The following is a 21,977-nucleotide window of genomic DNA, read 5'->3' as shown; positions in this document are numbered from 1 at the left end:
AAAGTTTGTTCTATACAAAGTAGAATTGCTACAAGATATTAAAAGAAATAAATAATACATTTTCTTACATTTTTCTTTTTAGCTTCTTCAAAGTTCATCTCCTTTAATGTCCATCGTCGAATTACCTGAAAAAAAACAAAAAATGTTATTTGATTTTTAAAAAAAGATACTGGTGTATAAAAACAAAACTTCTGACCAACCAACAATATGGATTTAGGCAAGCCCGTTCCACAACAAACATCCTAACTGTAATCTCTGAACGTATATACCATTTACTAAAAAAAGCAGGGGAGGGTAGAGCGGTAGCTCTAGATATATCTAAGGCTTTTGACAGGGTAGGTATGAAGATTTTCTCAGGAAAATCAGATCATACGGTATCACTGGACAAATACTTAACATAATTAAATTCTTCTTAGATAAGAGAAAAATCCAGGTTGTCCTCGACGGTCGTACATCTAAACAATATGATATAAATGCAAGAGTGCCTCAAGGGTCTATCCTTGGACCTCTATTATTCCTAATATTCATAAATGACCTGACAAAATTGTCTCTGAGATGGGTATATATGCTGATGACACCACGCTCTATAACAGATATGACAGGAAAAAAAATGAACACATATCTAAGGAAATGGCAGAAACACTAGAGGATGACCTTCAGTCTGTAGTGGAATGGAGACAAAAATGGATGGTCACATTCAATGCTGCCAAGACTAAACTTGTTTTCTTCAATAATTACAAGAAACTTTCTCTACCACCAATAGCAATGGCCAAAGATACTTTATCTGAAAGTACATCTTTTAAACTCTTCGGCCTAACATTCACAGGAAACATGAGTTGGAACAATTACATTGAGAGCATTGCCAGGACTGCTGCGAAGAAGGTAGGCTCTTTCTACCGTGCTAGAAAGCTACTAATGCCCGAAAGTAACCTGTACCTCTATAAGGCCACCATTCATCCATGTATGGAGTATTGTTGTCATATTTGGGCTGGTGCATCTGTTACTAGTCTCTCGCTCCTAGACAAGGTTCAAAAGAGAGTCGCCAACCTGATAGGTCCTGAACTGTCATCTAAGCTTCAGCCTCTGTCCCAGCGACGAAATGTAGCATCCCTCTGCCTGTTCTACAAATACTTTAACGGTGAATGCTTCAACAAACTGCAAGTACTTGTACCCCCCTCCTGGACATAAATACTCCCGACAAACCTGACAAGCAGCTAAATCCCACCCTTTCACAGTAGAGATCCCTAGATGTAAGAGAGCCTTCTACTCCAGTAGTTTCTTCCCCAGAACCACTAGACTTTGGAATTCCCTTCCGGGTCCCTGCTTCCCCAATTGTACTGACATACAGAAGTTCAAGTGTAATGTGAACGGACATCTTGCTGCCCAACTTCCTACATAGTACCCCCTGTAACTTATATCCCTGACAGTAACCCTCTACATCAAAGTGGCAAAATGCCTTGTTTGGGGTGAAAATGTAATAAAAGAAAAAAAAAAAAAAAAAAATGGTGCAGTCAGGAGTCAGGATTATTGGTGTAAAAATAAAATATTGCTTAGAAAACAAAATATAATTCTCAAGTGTGATATAGGAAAGTGAAACCTGACAAATAAGGGTTGAAGATAAACCAGTAATGATCAATGATCTTGTGTTTTTAATATTGCAACCTATGGAGTTTAGTAGTAGTAGTAGTCATGCGAAATTCACCTGCTTCCTCCAAAGGAGGTAATATCAAGGGAATATTAAATTCACAGGCGGTCACAGTTACTTGTAGATAGAATGTAGCGACCTTTACATACAACATTTTACATTTCAAATGACTCGTTGAAATGGCTGTAGTCATTGTATCACCAGTAAGTAGTGTGATTTTGAATGGGCTTCAGAAATAAAACTGTTGGACAGTTTAGTCATAGAATGGAATTTATCTGTTGCAAATATGGTTGGACTGCAGAAAGTATTGTTAAGTTTATTAATGATTCCATGGGTGATGTTTTTCTTTTAGGGGGATCACCCTTCGGGTTAGAATTATAGACAATACCTTAAAAAAAATTCTAAAATTAGTTGCTATAACTGCAGACTTTTCAAAGCTTTTAACTTTGAAACATTTTTTTTATTTTGTTTTACTATAAATATTCTTTAGAAATATACAACAGCTTCATACAAGACACCAAACTTATCCAAATTTTGCCTTTATGGCTTGTATAAACATTATGACTTAAATTTTATGTAGAACCCATCAGCTTTTTTTTATATAGAATGCGTAAAATGTTTGGAATATGATAAAAAATATAACACAAGATATTTCTTAGTTATACTCTGCAAAAAACAGTTGATAAATAAAAAATTGCGCTTTTGAATTTTTGAGATAATGATTGATCATTCATATTATTTGAATTTTTCTGAGTACTGATCTCATTTTTATTGTTTTTTTTTCACAATGTTTCTATCGATGTAACCTCCAACATTCTTTAGGTGTATCTTGTGAAACTCTAGAATCTGCGTGAAATTTTATTTAAACCACGAGAGTAGCATGCTCTTCTTCTGTCAGTCATAACTGGGTAAATTTTAATATTTTTAGTGTCGCTTGTACTGAGTGTTGGAACCTTCAGAAATGTAACTTTTACAACTGAATTTTACCAAGTACTCTATCCATTGTGCCACAGGTCCTTGCAGACAGCAGGCGTTTGGAGGTGTGTGTTAAGCAAAAAAAAAAAAATCAAACCTGTACTGCGAAGGAGAAAAAGAATGTAAAAAAAAAAAATTAAAAAAAAAATAAAATAAAAAAGGACGTCTTTGCCATTGCATCCATCGCCAAACCGGAAGTGGCGAAGGTTTAAATTAAGGCTAGTCAATCGAAAAGAAGGGAATGACTTTCGAAAATATTGTCAAAAAAAGCAACTCCTCTTTGTAGAAAAGTGCCCAGTTCATGGTGAAAGAATTAATGTTTTTAGCCAATTTTTCAATATTTGTCGTCCGAAGGGATGATCTTCAAAACGATGCCGATCTTGTGAAAATTCGTTGCCTCTATTGAAAGTTTTAGGCATACATACATTTAAACAGACAGGTGAGATTTATATTATAGATATCACTATTTATTACTATATATTATTACTACACATACATTTTTATACTATTTATTACTATATATATATATATATATATATATATATATATATATATATATAATTAATGATTCCCATATTGTGTTAAATTCTATCCTCAAATAGCTTAGTAGTTGATTATTGCCTAGCATATCTGCTGCTTCTTTAAGTTGCCTTACTCTCCACCGTTCTTCTGCCTATAATTTTTACTTTGTCCTATAATGGTAGACGATTTCCCTTTTCCCTTCATATATGGTCAGCCATGCCGGACTTTTCACCCTCTCTCCACATATTAAGGCTTTTCGATGTTTTTTTAGCCATACTTTTTGTGGATGATATATCTCACCTTTGTATAGCTTTCTACATTTACATGGAATCTCATATACACAGTTCTTAATCATTTTTTTTTTTCTGTAGGAGACTTGACTTGCAAAAGTCGAGAAATACCAAAATATAGTTGGATTGCAGAAAGGATTTCGAATTTTATTGATAATTCCATGGGTAGCATTTTTGAATGGTATATTATTAAGGTGAAATCGAAATGTCTGTCAAAGAATTGGTGAGAACAGGAACTATCTACCTGTAAAGAATAGGAAGATTTTTGTTCAAGATTTACTTCTTTAGATCTGCTGTGTTCTGTTTATGCCCATGTATGTTAGCAGGCTAACCTTGTGAAGGATATGGCTATTCACTTCACAAGGGTGGTTATTCACTATGGAGAGCATCTAGAGTATCCACAGAATTTTTTATTGTAATGAGAAATCAACTACATGTATAAGCATGAAGACAAAATTATTGTTATATAAAAAAAAAAAAAATTCAAACTTATTTTTATTCCAACTACATTTCTCTTATATGAATATAAGTTTTGGTACAAGATGATAAAAGTTCCCCTTTCAGTTAGCATAGGTACAGTGAACATGATTGTATATATTTGAAAAAATTAACCAATTGTGAAGAGAAGAAATTAAAAAAAAAAAATTCAAAGAGTTAAAAAGAAGTTATGTTTTCATTTACCATGATTTCATAAATACACTTCAGAGATGTAATTTCTGACAAATAAATAAACACATCATTTTATTATTTCAAATACTAGCATTTCAACCCGGCGTTGCCCGGGTGTTTGGAGGTGTATGTTGAGCAAAAAAAAAAGTAGTAGTAGGAAGGCAGGCTCGAACCCGTACTGTGAAGGAGGAAAAGAATGGGGAAAAAATGTGACGTCTTTGCTGTTACGACCACCGTCAAACTGGGAGTGATGTAGGTTTGAATTAAGGCTAGATGAATTTCGAAAACATCAGTGAAAAAAGCAACCCCTCCCTGTAGAAAAGTGCCCAATTGAGGGTGAAGAAATTAATGTTTTTAGCCAATTTTTCGTCTGAAGGGTCGAGCTTCAAACGATACTGATCTTGTGAAAATCCGTTGCCTCTGTCAAAAGTTTTAGGCAGATATGCAAACATAGATACATACATTTATATACTGATAACTCAAATTTTTGATCCAAACTGATTAAAAAGCTTGCCCTATCTCTGGATACCTTTTATGTAAAATTTCAAATGTTTAGACCAGAAATTGTCTTTAGTAATTTGGTAGAGACCGCAGAGGTAAAATTTTTTTAACTTTGACCCCTATTATGACCTCTTAACATTTATTGTTTTGGGTTCAAATCAAGTTATTAAGTTAGATCTATGTCCAAGGAACCTATATTTGAAATTTCAATTGTTTATACCCAAAATTGGTGGAGGAGGTTGGTAGTGTTCTCAAAGGTCAAATCATTGAACTTTGACCCCTTAACAGCCAAATTTCTGGCTGAAAATGGATTACAAAGATTTTCCCAAATCTCAGTACCCTGTATACCAAATTTTGAGTCTGTAGACTTAAAATCGACAGAGTTATTGCGTAGAGATATGTATACAGACACACACACACAGACAGACATGTTCACTTTTATAGATATATAGATTACTTTTGTATGAAATTGTAAGTGGTATATTTGTGTCATCCAATCAAAACCCTTATTACAATGGTGGCTGATAAGTAGGGCTATGACAACAGAATATTCTTTTCATTATTTTGACTCTCGAGTATATATCAGTTAATATCTTATATGCTTTTTAGATAGAATGATGTGGTTCTCGATTAATTGTGTCGGAGATATACTCGAGAGTCAAAACAATGTCACAGCCCTAGTCAGATATTTTTCTATGCATCTTCTACCCCCGCAACATAAATGAATGATGTATCCTTCATCGCATGGAGGTAGTCTGTTTCTTTCTTTGTAGAAGTTCCTCTAGATCATTATTATACAGCATACCCCTCCCACCCCATGGGACAGGGAAGAAGACCTCCAAAACATGCCTGATTTACAAACCAAGAACCCAAGAGACTATCTTGTCTTCCTCTTCTTGCCATCATATTAGATATTGTGACTCCCGGGCGATGTAGGATTTCCAGGGGGAAGTAAGTGGGGCATAATGAACTGCAACATATCCGATGTTATTGAAGCAAAAGAATGTGTTAGAAGATAAATATTAAAACAATAAAATATTTACAGTTAAATATTTATATAATAAAAGATTTGAAATTTTAATTACAAAAACAAGAATTTACCAAAACAATAAAACTGACCTGGTTACATGACATAAGATAAGAAACAAGTTATATATTCAAGAAACACTAACCAGTCAGAGAGTTTTCCAGTCAGTCGTCTAGTGAGCAAGGATTAAGTCAAGCCACTGGAGTTGTTGGTACAGAAGAGATTTTGGTCTCTGCAGTCCATGAAAACATCCAGTGGACACAACTAGAGAAGATGTAGAAATTAAGATAAACATCTGCAAACTTCAAGAGGTGCGAATAAAGTTATCTGTGCGTTATAATTTGGTGTTTGGCATTTCTTTCAGAGGAAAAGTATCTCAATAAGACTTCAAGGAAAGGACCAACTGCAGAAAAACAACGACTATGAAGAAGGTATGTTTCTCTTTTGTTTGGTGCCAAGCAGACAAAGATGTTTATCCATCTTGGTTATAAGAAGGTATCTAAAATGTATTTGTCCTGTTTTGTGAATGGTCCAATTGAATTTGTATATACACATTCATACACTAAAGAGACACTAGACGATATGGCCCAGTAACATATACACATATATAATATATTTGAGATCATACATACATCCAGAGACACGTTTACATGGATAGTTACATAGATGCTATACAACCTGACACATATATATATACATATATACACACACACTAGACGACACAATCAACTATGTAGACACATTATTCATAGGGACATATATATATGTATACACACTGCTATGCTACAATATATCCTGTCTATTGACTTCCTGTTTGCACAGTTACTTCCATGCCATGTTAACCACTTTCATAACCTTATCTTTGAAGTGGGTCGGCATGACATTTTTATGTGACCCAGCTCTTGTTCAATCTTGCTACTTCTCATTCCTGTCTCATTCATATTTCCTTTCACTATCTACAACATTCACTGTGCATTCGCCCGTGTATGGAGTACTGCTGTCACAGTTGGGCTGGTGCATCTGCTACTAGTCTCTTGCTCCTGGATAGGATCCAAAAGGGAGTCGCCAACCTAATAGGTCCCGAACTGTCATTCCACTGACGAAATATTGCATCTCTCTGCCTGTTTTACAAGTTTAAAATACTTGGTGGATGCTCTGACGAACTACAAGCCCTTGTACCCCCTCGACGAAAATACCCTCGACAAACCCGACAAGCAGTGGTCCTACCCCTATACAGTTGAGATCCCTAGATGTAAGAAAGCCTTTTACTGTAATAGCTTCTTCCCCAGAACTGTATGATTGGAATTCTCTTCCGGTTTCCTGCTTTCCCAACTGTACTGACATGCAGAAGTTCAAGTGTAATGTGAACAAACATCTTGCTGCTAAACTCCCTACATAGTACTCCTGCAACTTATGTCCCTGATAGTAGCCCCCTACATCAAAGTGGCAACATGTCTTGTTTGGGGTGAAATTGTAATAAAAAAAAAACAAAAAAAAACAAGCAAGATTATTGGAGTTCTATTATGATATAGATATTGTCATCAATTTAGAAAAAAAAAGATAGTTTTACCTTTGAATTATGGACAGCTACTAGTTGTTCATTGGAAGCATCCCAGATGACAGGTGATGAAATTGTGTGCAACTGACGGGGCGACCAACAATGCAGCAATTTTTGGTTGCTAATCTTTAAAAAGAAAGAAAAATTGATTTTATTACAGAATTATACAAAGTTACAAATATGTCAGGAAATTATACATTTTTTTTTATTGGAATCCTTTGAGAGGAGTAATTTGTGTATTTGTGTAGTTTGAAACAACAACAAATATGAAGATGAGGATAATAGTCTGTGAATAAATAAATATCCAGAAATTATTTGTTGATTTTAAATTGCTTTTTAAAGGATTCAAATATATCAACAGCTAACAGTGAATAAACTAGCCTTTTCTTAAAAAAAAAAAAAAAAAAAAAAAAATAGAATGCAGATTTCAACCAAAAAGCAGAAAACTCATATCCAAGGGAGGATCAGAGTTTAAGCTCCAAACCATTTTCACCCGGATTAAAAAGAAAAAAAAAAAACTGCAATTCCACTCAAAGGGTACCATCTATTTATATATATCTATATATATAAAAGCAAAAATGTGTGTGTGCATGTGTGCATGTATGTATGTTCGCTTTTTGTGTATGTCTGCAAAAGGCTTTTTTCTGAGGCCTTCATGGGGGGGGAGGGGGACCATTCTTAAAACTTTTTATACCACATCTAAATGATAATATCTACGACTTAACGATGGGGTTCGCGTATTTAAATTGCCCGACTTTTACCAGCTCGCCGCGTCTTCAAAAAGCGAAAAGTGGGGGAAACAGAAACTGGCTTGCAGCGCAAAACTAGGTTAAACAACACAACGCTTCCCCGCACCTGTATATTTTACTTTATAAACCTTATTTAAACACACTTATCAATTCCTCTTCCTTCGTGGCCGAGGTAGTTAGGCGTCTGGCTTTTTTTCCCTTTCGTTTCCACCTTCGCGTCAAGGCTTCGGGGCTCAATCCTATCTTCCTACTAAAACCTTTTTTTTCTTCTTTTCCACCTCCAAACACCCAGCCAACGTTTTTTTTAACACACACACACACCTCCAAACACCCGGGCAACGCTGAGTACCTCCCACTAGTCAATCTATATATATAAACGCGAAAATGTATGTATGTATGTGTGTATGTTTGTGTGTCTGCTAAAAACTTTCGACAGACAGAACAAAAATTCACAAACTCGGTATCATATTGAAGCTCCATTCTTCACTCGAAAAATTGGCCAAAACGTTCATTTTTTCACCCCGAAATCGACAATTTTCGACAGGGGGGGGGGTCAACAAAAACGGTCCTCTCGTGACGACGACCGGTTCTACGCATGCGTCAGATGACGTCATGACCTGATTTACTTTAAATAGTTGAAAAACTGGCTAAATTTCATGTAAATCGCGTTAGCTCAGTTGATTAGCGCGTTGGTTCATTATCTAAATGTTTTGGGTTCGAACCGTGGTGTGAGATGTCTTTTTTTTTTTTTCGATTTTTTAAATTTAAATATTGAACCAGTGTTATTTAAGCCATTTTTCACGCAACGATCGTTTTTCTGCTTTTTTTTTACTTCGCTTATCCACCCCTGACCACACGCCCAAAAACACCCGGATACCCACCGATTTTTTAAATTTTAATATCGAAACAGGCTTATTTAAGCCATTTTTCACGTGTTCGTTTTTCTGTTTTCATTGTTCGTTTGCCTTACGTTAGTTTTTTTTGTTTTTTTTTAATGTTTTGATTACCGCCTCCGCTTAAGTTTTAACATTGTTTTCTTTTTTTACTTTGCGCTTATAACAAACAAACCTGGTCATTGACATCGTCGTTGTAACGCTAGATGACTTCCATGCATGCACCTGTCAATTTGGTTCTTACTTAAATAAATTCAAACATCTTTCAGTAACTTTATTTCCAAACTTCGCCTCAGGGCTTTCGGGTTCGATCCTACCAACTTTACCCCCCCCCCCCCCGTTTCTTTTTTATTTAACACCACACACACCTCCAAACACCCGGGCAATGCCAGGTACCCCTGCTAGTACTTAATAAAAGACAAAATGGGTGTACGCGTTTGTGTATGTTCACGAAAGGCTTTTTGCGTTGGGGTTCTCGCGTCGGTTAGATTTCAGGAGAAGTTTTTGCATACTTCCTAGATCGTAATATCTCAGATTCGCAAACGGACTTCGTCTCTATCTTTTGTTTTTTTTGATTGAGTTTTAAAAAATTCCCGTGTGGTCGTCTCTGTTGTTTGTTTGTCGTTTTTGTATAAATAAAGTGAACTAATCGAATGCTGGCGCCAACTTCCAGCATTCGCCCGGGTAGTATCTGTTCTGTAATTGGTGTTTCATCAACCCTTCATACTGAGACAATTACTATTTATTTGGATACTAGCGGGGGATACCCGGCGTTGCCCGGGTATTTCGAAGTGTGTGTGTGTTGGGGTAAGAGGTTTAGATCAAAACATGGCCGAGTGTTTAGAGATGTAAAAGAGAAATAAAGGTTTTAGTAGGAAGGTAGGCTTGAACCTCGAAGCCTTGACGCGAAGATGCAAACGAAAGGGAAAAAAAGCCAGACACCCAACCGTCTCGGCCACGAGGGGAGAGGAATTGATAAGCATGTTAAGTTAACATTTATAAACTGAAATTGACAGGTGCGAGGAAGTTAAGTCGCGTGATGTTTGATCTAGTTTTGCGCTGCAAACCAGTTTCTGTTTTCTCCCGCCCTATCATTTGCTTTTCGAAGACGTGTCGATTGAAAAATATCTCGAAAATAGCTGGTAAAATCAGGCAAATTAAAGATAGCCGCGACCCCCGTTCTTAAGTCGTAGATTTAGATGTGATATAAAAAGTTTTAAGAAGGAGTGAGTTGACCGAGAAGGCTGATGAAAAAAGCCTTTTGCAGACATACACAAAAACGCACAAACACACATTTTCGCTTTTATATACATAGAATAGCGGGGGTACCCGGTGTTGCCCGGGTGAGAAACGTGGGGGGGGAGGGAGTTAAAAAAATTTTCGTATGTAGGTAGGATCGAACCCGAAGCCCTAAGGTGAAGTTGGAAAATAAAATGTGAAAAAAACATGACACGTTAATCAATCGCTCAGCAAGAAATAGTTACTGAAGGACGTTTGAATTTATTTAAGTAGGAAGAGAATTGACAGGTACCCACACCTAATGACTTAATGAGGTCAAGTGGAAATCGTGGAGTTAACATTTTCTGCGAGAGTTATAATAACGTAAACAATAGCTAGTCAGCAGTTAACATTTTCTGCGGGACAGTTTTTAATGAGGTCAATAACTCGGTTTGTTTGTTTTTACTCAACTTTGGGGAAAACCAGCTCCCCGTTTATTAGGGGAGTGTCCAGACGAAAGCAATTGTTTAATATGACGCTAAAAAAGCCGACACTGACCAAACGTTTACATCGCTTTCTAGAGACCACCGGGAAGTGCCAATTCGAATCCAGTTTCGCTTTTTTATACTGAAAAGCGAAAGATACACGCGACGATCTAAAATTCTGGAAAAAAATAGCGTGTGAAAGTTGGGCAAATTAAATACACACGCGACCCCCGTTCGTAACTCTTAGATATTATCATTTAAAAAGCATATAAAAAGTTTTAAGAAGGAATAAGCCAACCGAGAAGTCCAGCGAAAAAAGCCTTTTACAGACATCCACAAAAAGCGAACACACATACACACATTTTCGCTTTTATATTTATAGACTAGCGGGTGTTTCAAGGTATGTGCGCTCGGGCGGGATGGGGGGGGTGTTAATCAAAACATAAGAATAAGCAAAGTAAATATTTTAAAAAAACACAAAAAAAACTAATGTAAGGCAAACGAACAATGTTAAATGTAAAAATCGGAAAAAGAAAACAGAAAAACGAACGTTAAAACTTCTTTAAAAAATCTAAAAAATACCCCCCCCCCCCCCAAAAAAAAAACATGAAAAATGGCTTTGGGGGGTACCTGGCGTTGGCCGGGTGTTAATGAAAACTAAAGAATAAGCAAAGTAAAAAAAAATAAAAAAAAATAGAAAAACGAAATGAAAATCCCCCCCCCCCCCAAAAAAAAAACATGTGAAAAATGGCTTAAATAACTCTGCTTTAATATTAAAATTTAAAAAAATCGAAAAAAAAAAAAAAGAAGACATCTCACACCACGATTCGAACCCAAACCTGGCGTTGCCCGGGTGTTTAGAGGTGTGTGTGCTCGGGGAAGGGGGGGGGGTAGCGGTAATCAAAACATAAGAATAAGCGAAGTAAATATTTTTAAATATTAAAAATGTTAAAAATTAAGAAAATCGAAAAAACACAAAAAAAAAACTAATGTAAGGCAAATGAACGATGTTAAATGTAAAAACCGGAAAAACAAAAACAAAAAAGAAAACAGAAAAACAAACGTTAAAACTCCTTTAAAAAATCTGAAAAATAAAAACAAAAAAAAACATAGAACGTGAAAAATGGCTTAAATAACCCTGTTTCAATATTAAACCCTTAAAAATCGAAAAAGAAAAAGAAAAAATAACATCTCACACCACGGGGGTACCCGGCGTTGCCCGGTTGCTTTTGGGTGTGTGTGGTGATCAGGGATGTGGGGGGGGGGTGTTAATGAAAACCTAAGAATAAGCGAAGGGACCCCCCCCCCAGAAAAACGAACATTAAAAAATCTGAAAAACATATGAAATAAATAACCCTGCTTTAATATGAAAATTTAAAAAATCGAAAAAAAAAAAACAAAGAAGACATCTCACACCATTATTTGAACCCAAAACCTTTAGATAATGAGGCCGTGCTCTAAGCAACTGAGCTAAGATGAGGTCGACGGAATTGTGTCGCTTAAATATTTAAACTAAATAAAGTTACGACATCATTTGCGCATGCATAGAAGCGAACTCGTCATGAGAGGACGGTTTTTGCTGACCCCTCCCCCCCTGTAGAAAACTGCTGATTTCAGGGTGAAGATATTAACGTTTTTGGCCAATTTCTCGATTGTCGGGTGAAGGTTGGAAGTTTAAAATGATACCGATCTGGCGAAAATCCGCGACCCGTGTGGAAAGTTTTTGCGTGACATACAAACACACATACATACAAACACATTTTCGCTTTTATATATATAGATTGCCAGAGTGTCCCCGTTTTTGGGGGAGCTGGTCCCCCCCCCCACAAAAACGACCTTCATGGGAGGTTTAAAAGCAACGCCATTTCTGCAAGTCATCTTTTTGATTGCCTACATTTAATTTGAACGCTTTACACTTCCAGTCGTATCATGGTGTAACGGTAAGACATCAGGTTTTCTTTCACTTTCTTTTCCGCCTTTGCGTCACTATTATATAAAGGAAAGTTGTCTGTGTGCTTGTTTGTTTGTATGTCTGCTAAAAACTTTCGACACACGCAACAAACACTGACAAAATTGGTATTGTTAGAAAGATCAATCTCTCGGACGAAAAATATAGAAAATTTGGCCAAAAAGATTAATTCTTTGACCGAAAAAAACAAAACAAACAAACTGTGTTTGGGTTTTTATAATATGCGCAAGATTTCTAGATTAAATATTTCTTTTGCTATGATTGATTAAAAGGAACTGCTGATTTGAGCTTTTGTGCAAATAAGAGTCAATATGTGAAAATAACATTCAATGTTGTCATAACAACATTGAATGTTATTTTCACATATTGACTCTTATTTGCACAAAAGCTCAAATCAGCAGTTCCATCGAACACATGAGCTACAGTATTTTTCTTTTTTAATTGCTATTCGCTCCAAAGAAGGCACAGTCTCATTTCCATGTAATGGGCTACTAATTGGGTCCAAATGTACAGGGATACTGTGTAGTTGAGCAGCGAGATATCTGTTCACATTACATTTGAACTTTTGCACGCCAGTACAATCAGGGAATCAGGAGGGAATTCCAAAACCGAGCAGTTGGAGGGAAAAAACTATTTGAGTAGAAGGTTTTCCAGTATCTACGAATCTCTACAATGTGTGGAGGTGGGTTTTTGCTGCTTGTCTGGTTAATAATTGAGGGTTTTTATGTCGAGGGGGTACAAGTGCTTGGAGTTTGTTTAAGCACATTCTTTTAAAGATATAATTACCCTACTGATGGGTGGTGTAGTTTATTTTTTAATTAAAAATATAATAATTTTCAGATTGCCAACTATATCCATTGAACATATTAAGATTATGATTCAAATAAATCGTCACTGTTAGATTTTTAGAGTAATATTTTAGTTTTTACTAGCGGGGTGCCCGGCATTGCCTGGGTCTGTCTAGGTGGTGTAGTAAGGAACTCGGGGGGCGGGGGGGGTTTAAAAAGTGGTCATAACGAGGAGGGAATCAAAACAACAGTAGGCAGTTTGGGTGGCGAGAGGTGTTAAAAAAAGGGGGGGTAGTAGGCAGACTCGAATCTGTAATGCAAAGAAGGGAAAGAAGGTTAAAAAAAAAAAAAAACGTGACGTCTTAGCCGATGTCAATATCGCATGACCAGAAGTTACGAGCGTTGGAATTAAGCGTAGTCAATCCAACCGAGACGATGATTTTGCGAAAATGTTGACGCAAAAACCGACCCCTCCTTGTAGAAAATTGCCCAGTTGAGGGTGGAGGAATTAATGTTTTTGGCCAATTTTTCGATATTTGTCGTCCGAAACATCAAGCTTCAAAACGATACCGATCTCGTCATAATCCGTCGCGTGTCAAAAGATTTTGGCATACATACATTCACACAACCCGACGATTGAGATTTATATTATAGATTACTTGTATTGATCGGACTATTGTTCTCACCTTGAGTGTTATTTGTGCAACATTTCGGTCGGATTGTGCTTCGATCTTCACCAGGCATGTCAGTTGTTTGGAACTTTTCTCCTATTTTTTCCAAACAACAACCAACATGCTTGATGAAGGTCGAAGGACAATCACAATCAATAATCACAAATAACACTCAAGATGAGAACAATAGTCCGATCAATACAAGTAACATAGACAATTAGTACTCATCTAAAAAATTCAGAACTTATTTTTGTTTTGCTATAAAGTTTAGCGGTGAGACAAAATGATCTGCTCGAAATTACGAAACGGCATTTGTAAAAAAAAACAAATATAACAATATGCTTATCATCTGCTTAGTAAACACAGGTCGAAAATACTAAAAAAAACAAAAAAAAAACGATAAACTAAACTTATATAGGACCCACTTTGAAAACTTCTCGTAAACATTGAGTAACAAGTCATATTTAATGTTTAAAGGTAGAGTATCGATGATTCTAAAATTATTTTTTAGTATAAAATGAAGATTTATTCTTTTCAGAGACTGGGGATAAATTTATTCAACTTTATCACTCTATTAAAACTTTTTGTGAAATATTAATTATTTGGCAAAACACGAGAGTAACATAAATACGCACGTGTTACAAACACCCAATAGCGTGCTTTGTTTGGAGATAACAGTTTTACACATTAAAAGTAAATATGAGTTACCTTGATTATACTGATACCCTTGGACTTGTAGGAGACAATAACCCGATCATCTTTGTTGGCATCACACACCCCAACCAATTCTTCTTCGCTGGGAAGTCGACATAATACAAATGGTTCCTTAAGGGACGCCATGTTGAAGTGAGCTGAGAGCAGCCCCGCACCGAATCGACATTTGTTTTTCGTATACAAAAATACAATTTCGAAAAAATAAATAATTTAAATATGATGATTATTTTTAAATTTTTATATAACTTATTTTAAGTAGATTAGAATTTCCTTTAAATCTTAATAATATTTTCGCCCATATTTGTCGCAACTTCCGTTTTCCGCTTCCTTATCATAGTAATACTATTTCCGTAAAGGTCGTTATGGCCGATCTTAGCGTTTAGTTTTTTTCTTATTAGGAATGGTCACTAAGTTTGAGAATCGTGTGATGAATAATAAAGCGACAGGAGAAACTCGCACGTCTCCTTTGAACGAGGATCCCATAGTTGGCGATTGTTTTCCTGGCCATGGTCAGGACATCGATGATGTGAAGGAAGTAGATCCACCACCACCAAATGATTGTACTACGATCTGCCACAACAACATCATGGTTGGCACGTTGTCGTCGGGCGTTCAACCACCCGCTTCGTCCTCCTTCTCGTCAGCTTCCTCATCTTCGGCGTCGTCCTCATCATCCTGCGTGTCCCCTTCATTTCCGACTAGCAATGTGGACGAGAGAAGCAAGAGTGTTGAGCGGAAAGAATCCGCCAAGTCGCACCCCAATAACAAAATGTTCAACCCGAGGAACGAAAATATCAAATCGTCGTCCAAAGAAGACGAAAGGAAACCTCAAGCAGGCAACAAAAAATGTAATATCGCAAGTTTTGCCTTTTTCTATTTATTTATTTATTTATTTGTTGGATGCATCAGCCTCTATGGATGCTCATATTGGCCCAGTAAAATCCAATAAGAGCCGAAACGCAACCACATAAGATAAAAATCAAGTCCCTTAAACGGACAAACATAAAATGCAAAAATCTAATTTATTTGAATTTTAATTAAAATCCGTTAACGAGTTACGATAACAACTGAAAGGCGACGATACAGAATGAAACTGTAGTATCTGAAACAAAATAAAATATTTTTTTTGTATTTAAGTTAAATACGGACCGTGCTATTTTTGAGAAAGGATTTTTAATTTAAATTCAATTTTTAGGGTATCTTTTGGGTACTCCTTGGGCGTTGAGTTCCATGGTGGCCAGTATATTTATTTAATGGTCGCTCCCTTACAAAAGGCTAGCGCATTAACATTTTTAATTTATTTATTTACTTACTTTGGCTTAACATTTTTAAAGAATATTACAAAGGAAAATAACTAAATCATTTATAGATAATGTCTCACGTTTACAAACAGGCAGCTTTGCCGTTTAGTTGTACAAATATCCTCAAACCATGTAACCAATAAAAGGGAGACGTTACGTTCGGTCAACACCGGTACCGCGCTTAATGCAAGCAGAAGTTTATCTACTGTAAAATTAAACCAAAATTTTATTTTTTATTGTTCAATGTTTTTAATTTTAAATTCTAAAATGAAACACATTTAAGCATTTTAAAACTTCATGTTTCGGTACTAGTGCAGAGAGAGTGATCCGGACGTAAATAATAACGTTATTATTTAAAAAGCCATTCTTAATATGGGGAGGGGAGGGTGTTTTGTACCTATTCTATACTTCAACCTTACAATTGAATAAAAAAAAAAAAACAGATCATAAACTTTAATTAAACTTGCCTCCTCCCTTGAGGCTCTCATTCACAAATATCCGTGGGCTTAGAACTAACTTAGCTGATGTTGAAGCATTTCTCTTAACAAATACCCCGGATATCTTAGCACTAAGTGAGACTAACCTACACTCCTCCATTCCCTCTAACCACTTTAACATGCCTGGATATCTCCCACTCTGCCGTAAGGACTCTGACAGACATATGCACGGACTTGGAGTTTACATTCGTAATACCCTTCCCTTGACTAGAGAAACAAACCTAGAAACAGATGATCAAGCCTTTATGTGCTTTAGACTAAACGTGCAACACAATATTAGCTACTATTATTTTCTCTACTGCTCTCCCTCGACTCAGGACTGCTCCATAATAAACAAAGTATCTGACAGCATAGACACGGCACTGTCCCTCGACACTAGCGCACAAATACATGTGTTTGGTGACTTTAATGTCCACCACAAAAACTGGCTTGGATTCTCTACTCACACAGATGCAGCGGGCAGCACAACCCATAGCTTCGCTATATCTCACTCCCTATCACAAATTGTTACGTTTCCAACCCGTTTCCCTGACCAGGAAGAACAACACGCATCACTTCTAGATCTGTTTTTGACCACAGTTCCCGATGACTGCATAACGAAGGCCCACAGCCCACTCGGGAACGCTGACCATGCAGTGATAATGGTTGAAATCGCCCTAAACTCTAGACCCAAAACTGAAGAGCCAGTGCTCAAAACAACGAGATATTATAATAAGGCTGACTGGGAAGCCATCAGGGAACTAATTAGAGATGCTCCATGGAAAAATATTTTCTCTCTCCCTGCTGAACAATGTGCAAACGAGACCACTGACTGGTTCAAAACTGCAATCGAAGCGCATGTTCCCATGCGGAAATTTTATAGTAAGCCCCACTCTCCCCAATGGTTTACGTCGACTTGTGCAACTGCCATTACTCAAAAGCAGCATGCATACCGTAGGTTTAACCGACATAAGTCCAGTTCAAACAGACTGAAGTATATAGAAGCTAGAAATAACGTTAAGAAAGAAATAGCGACAGCTAAGAGAGAATTTACGGAAACCACTAAAAAGCGCATCGAAGCACAAAAACTAGGAACTCGAGACTTCTGGAAAATCTACAACAGTGTAGTAAATAATGGGCAATCAACAATTCCCCCACTAACCAACAATCACGAGGTTGTCTCCTCAGCAACCGACAAGGCTAACATGCTTGCCAGTCGGTTTGCCTCAAACTCCACACTGGACCCTTCCAACCACCCCCTACCTGACTTTCCTATGCGGACAGACGCCACACTAGACGATCTGAAAACCACCCCTGCTCAGGTGCATGCTATCATAAAAAACCTTGACACCTCAAAAGCATGTGGACCCGATCTTATCCCAGCTGTGCTATTAAAAAAGTGCTCAGCCGAAGTAGCTCCAGTTCTCTCCAAACTCTACAACAAATGTCTTAATGAAGCTTGCTTTCCGGGCTGTTGGAAAACTGCTTCTGTTGTACCAGTATTCAAGAATTCTGGCGAAAGGACAGACCCATCAAATTATCGCCCCATTAGCCTCCTCCCACTTTTTGCCAAAATATTTGAGACCATAATTAACCATGCTCTAGTCCATCATCTTACAGATGCTAAACTACTGACTGACAAACAATATGGATTTAGACGAGCCCGTTCCACAGCAGACATCCTCACTGTGATCTCTGAACGTATATACCATTCACTGGACAAAGCGGGGGAAGGCAGAGCGGTAGCTCTAGATATATCTAAGGCTTTTGACAGGGTATGGCATGAGGGTCTCCTCAGTAAAATCAGATCATACGGTATCACTGGTAGAATACTTAACATAATTAAATCCTTCTTAGATAAGAGAAAAATCCAGGTAGTCCTCGACGGTCGCACATCCAAACAATATGATATAAATGCGGGAGTGCCCCAGGGTTCTATCCTTGGACCTCTATTGTTCCTGATATTCATAAATGACCTCCCCGACAACATTGCCTCTGAGATGGGTATATATGCTGATGACACTACACTCTATGCCAGACACGACAGGAAGACGAATGAACACATTTCTAAAGAAATGGCAGAAACACTAGAGGAAGACCTCCAATCTGTAGTGGAATGGGGACAAAAGTGGTTGGTCGCATTCAATGCTGCCAAGACTAAACTAGTTTCATTCAATAATTACAAGAAACCCTCTCTACCACCCATAGCAATGGCCAACGACTCTTTATCTGAGAGTCCATCTTTCAAACTCCTTGGCCTAACGTTCACAGGAAACATGAGTTGGAACAATTACATTGAAGGCATTGCCAGGGCCGCTGCAAGAAAGGTAGGCTCTCTCTACCGTGCTAGAAAACTACTAACACCCGAAAGTATCCTGTACCTCTATAAGGCCACCATTCGCCCATGTATGGAGTATTGCTGCCACATCTGGGCTGGTGCATCTGCTACTAGTCTCTCGCTCCTTGACAAGGTTCAAAAGAGAGTCGCAAACCTGATAGGCCCTGAACTGGCATCTAAGCTTCAGCCTCTGTCCCATCGACGAAATGTTGCATCCCTCTGCCTTTTCTACAAGTATTTTAGTGGTGAATGCTCTGACGAACTGCAATCACTTGTGGCCCCACGACGCGAGCACCCTCGACAAACCCGACAGGCTACTAGATCCCACCCCCACACTGTAGAGGTCCCTAGATGTAAAAGATCTTTTTACTCCAATAGTTTCTTCCCCAGAACCGCAAGACTCTGGAATTCCATTCCAGGTCCCTGCTTCCCCAACAGTACTGACGTGCAGAAGTTCAAGTGTAACGTGAACCGACACCTTGCTGCCCAAATCCCTACATAGTACCCCAGTAGTTGTTGCCCCTGATAGTAGCCCCCTACACCAAAGTGGCAATTTGCCTTGTTTGGGGTGAAAATGTAATAAAAAAAAAAAAAATAAAAAAAATTTGTAGCAGCGGGATGTGAGCATGTTTATATAACAATAAACAATTATTATCAGCTCTTTTTATTGAGCACTATCTAACAACCTCGTTGAATTCATTAGTCCATTACTTTTGAATATAAAAAAACCCGAGTATATATATATATATATATATATATATAGAGAGAGAGAGAGATTTTATATATTTATATATATATATATTATATAGATATTTTATATATTTTAAAAAACTATTTTATATATATATATATATATATATATATATATTTGTCTTTACATAAGCAGTAGTTTGTTGCTACACAGTCATGAGCATATGGTATGGAACTCAACGCCCAAGGAGTACCATCTTTTGTTTATGAAATTGAAAGTGAAAAATAGCTATAAAACGTCCACTCTCCATGGGTTTCTAAATAATAATCTTATTTCAACACAGTCTATATTTTGCATAAGTGCCGAATTCTTTATATTTACATTGTCGGACTATCTCTATATAAAGTTAGGCATGTGTATTTTTATGTACAAGATTTACTCCTAAACTAATTTCCTGACCATTATGAATGTTGGAACACTGCTGCTAGATATAGGGGACGAAATGTGGCTATATTTAGTTTAATTTAGGTTCCTTAGTGAAAATTCAGATACACTGTGTTTAAAAATTGGAGGTAACCCGGATATAAGAGACTTCTTCTCCGGGTGGGGGCACACAAACTCTAATTTGGGACCAGAAAATTTTTTTCTTATATCCAAATATTCGGGTTACACTATATTAACGATAGGTATTAGACCTATTAATAAATATTTCTCAAATTTCAGTTTCTGTAAAGTTTTAGTACTTATGCAGAACATGGATGACATTATCGTGAGCATAATTAAGGTAGGTTACGTAAATTGCTGGAAGGTACTGAAATGTTTTGCCAATAAAAATCACAGTAGCCAACAATTGAAAGACACGATAAAGATATTGCAGAAAATTTAATAAATTTGTGAAAACTGGTGAAAGTCAACATAAATCTATTAGGAAAAATATCTTCATTAAAAATATTTAGCGAGCATTTTTACAAAACGAAAAGACCAAAATTTTCGTATAGCAACTATCGGTTTATATCATCTGCCTGGAATATAGTTCTGCCTAATACTGGAGTCTATTTTTAAGGTCATAATATAGACACAATCTTCTATCCAAAAATTGAAATATTTCGGATTCGCATTGAATTGAATCTGTAGTCATTAGACACCAATTAAGCAAGATTTCCTGAATTTCATTTTCTTAAGCTTTAAATTTGACTAAAATTTAAACATTTGCTAGAATGAAGATCATGAAATGGATTTGGATCAAAATTGGAATAAGGATTCTATACATAAGGTTTATTAGCATTATGTCTTGATTTTAATCTTTGTAAGGGAACGTAGAAGTGGTGCAAAATTGGGTACTTCTACAGAATTTAAACCAACTAAAACTGACTATTGTTGAAGTAGATTTCCAGAACTAGATGCAAACCAATAAAGCGTTTTATCGATTGTAAGTTGCAAAAAAAGTTCCTGGCAGACTACACTGACACCAATCATAAAATTGAAAATCGTTGACTGTTATTTTTAACCCTAAACTAACTGACTGTTTATCAATGATCCAGACTCTTTAAAGAAAAGTTAACAAAAAGTAAGAAGTGTTTTTATAAATTACTAAATTTCTTAAAGTGGGGGAAAGGTGTAGAAAAGTTATTTCATTGTTTATCTTCATTCAAAGTAAATTCCTAAAAAAGATATGTTCAGGTGTTTAGTTTTGACAATGGCTCAATTTCACTGACTTTTCTGGCATGTATATCTTATTTGGCAAAAGTTAGTTTTATTTAATTCAAATTTTGTAGACATATCCCAAATTGCTCTGTATGGAAATTAATTTTATCCAGCTTGGCTGAGTATTTTTTGAAAATATGCATATATATATTAGGTTGGTGCAAAAATAATGTCGTTTTATATATATATATATATATATATATATACATATATATATAGTTGAATGTCAAAAATACATTATTTTTGCACCAACCTAATATATATATTATAAATGCTAAGCTTCTTTCTGACCAACAATATGGATTTAGGCAAGCTTGTTCTACTGTGGATATTTTAACGGTCATCTCTGAATGCATATATCATGCACTGGATAAAGCAGAGGAAGCTACAGTTGTATCCCTTGATATATCCAAAATCTTTGACAAAGTCTGGCATGAAGGGTTTTCTCATGAAAATAAAATGATAGTATTTCTGAACGAATACTCAACATAATCAGATCCTTCCTAGATGAGAAAAATCCAGGTTATCCTTGAGGATCGTATGTCTTAACAGCATATTAATGCTGGTGTGTTCCAGGGGTTGATCCTTAAACCTTTAGTATTCCTGATATTTATAAATGACCTCCCTGATAACATTGTGTCTCAGATGGGCATATTTGCTGATGACACCATACTCTATATTAGATAAGAGAGTAAAATGAATGTACACATATCCAAGGTAGTGGCAGAAACCTTAGAAAACTGTCCAGTTTGTAGTGAAATGGGGCTGTAAATGGTTGGTCACATTTAATGCT

The 21,977-nt window shown here is 36.5% G+C and overlaps 2 protein-coding genes across 3 annotated transcripts in view; one reads left to right on the top strand and one right to left on the bottom strand.

Moving 5' to 3' along the window:
• The window catches only part of LOC145292998 (nucleolar protein 11-like), a 44,802-nt gene extending 29,976 nt beyond the window's left edge, over positions 1–14,826 (bottom strand). The window contains exons 1-3 of the mRNA XM_080139252.1: positions 14,669–14,826; positions 7,200–7,313; positions 69–125 (exon numbers count right to left, since the gene is read on the bottom strand). Coding sequence (XP_079995378.1) covers positions 69–125; positions 7,200–7,313; positions 14,669–14,800 — 303 coding nt within the window. The 5' untranslated portion in view covers positions 14,801–14,826. The remainder of the gene's footprint in view (positions 1–68; positions 126–7,199; positions 7,314–14,668) is intronic.
• Positions 14,827–14,989: 163 nt separating this feature from the next.
• The window catches only part of LOC145292997 (serine/threonine-protein kinase SMG1-like), a 245,574-nt gene continuing 238,586 nt past the window's right edge, over positions 14,990–21,977 (top strand). For both annotated transcript variants that reach the window (XM_080139251.1, XM_080139250.1), the window contains exon 1: positions 14,990–15,522. In XM_080139251.1, the coding sequence (XP_079995377.1) occupies positions 15,075–15,522 (448 nt within the window). In that variant the 5' untranslated portion in view covers positions 14,990–15,074. The remainder of the gene's footprint in view (positions 15,523–21,977) is intronic.

Source organism: Euprymna scolopes, chromosome 14 (genome assembly GCF_053919585.1).
Source record: "Euprymna scolopes isolate OS-2025 chromosome 14, ASM5391958v1, whole genome shotgun sequence".
NCBI classification, from domain to species: domain Eukaryota; kingdom Metazoa; phylum Mollusca; class Cephalopoda; order Sepiida; family Sepiolidae; genus Euprymna; species Euprymna scolopes.
This window is presented reverse-complemented; position numbering and strand designations above follow the sequence as displayed.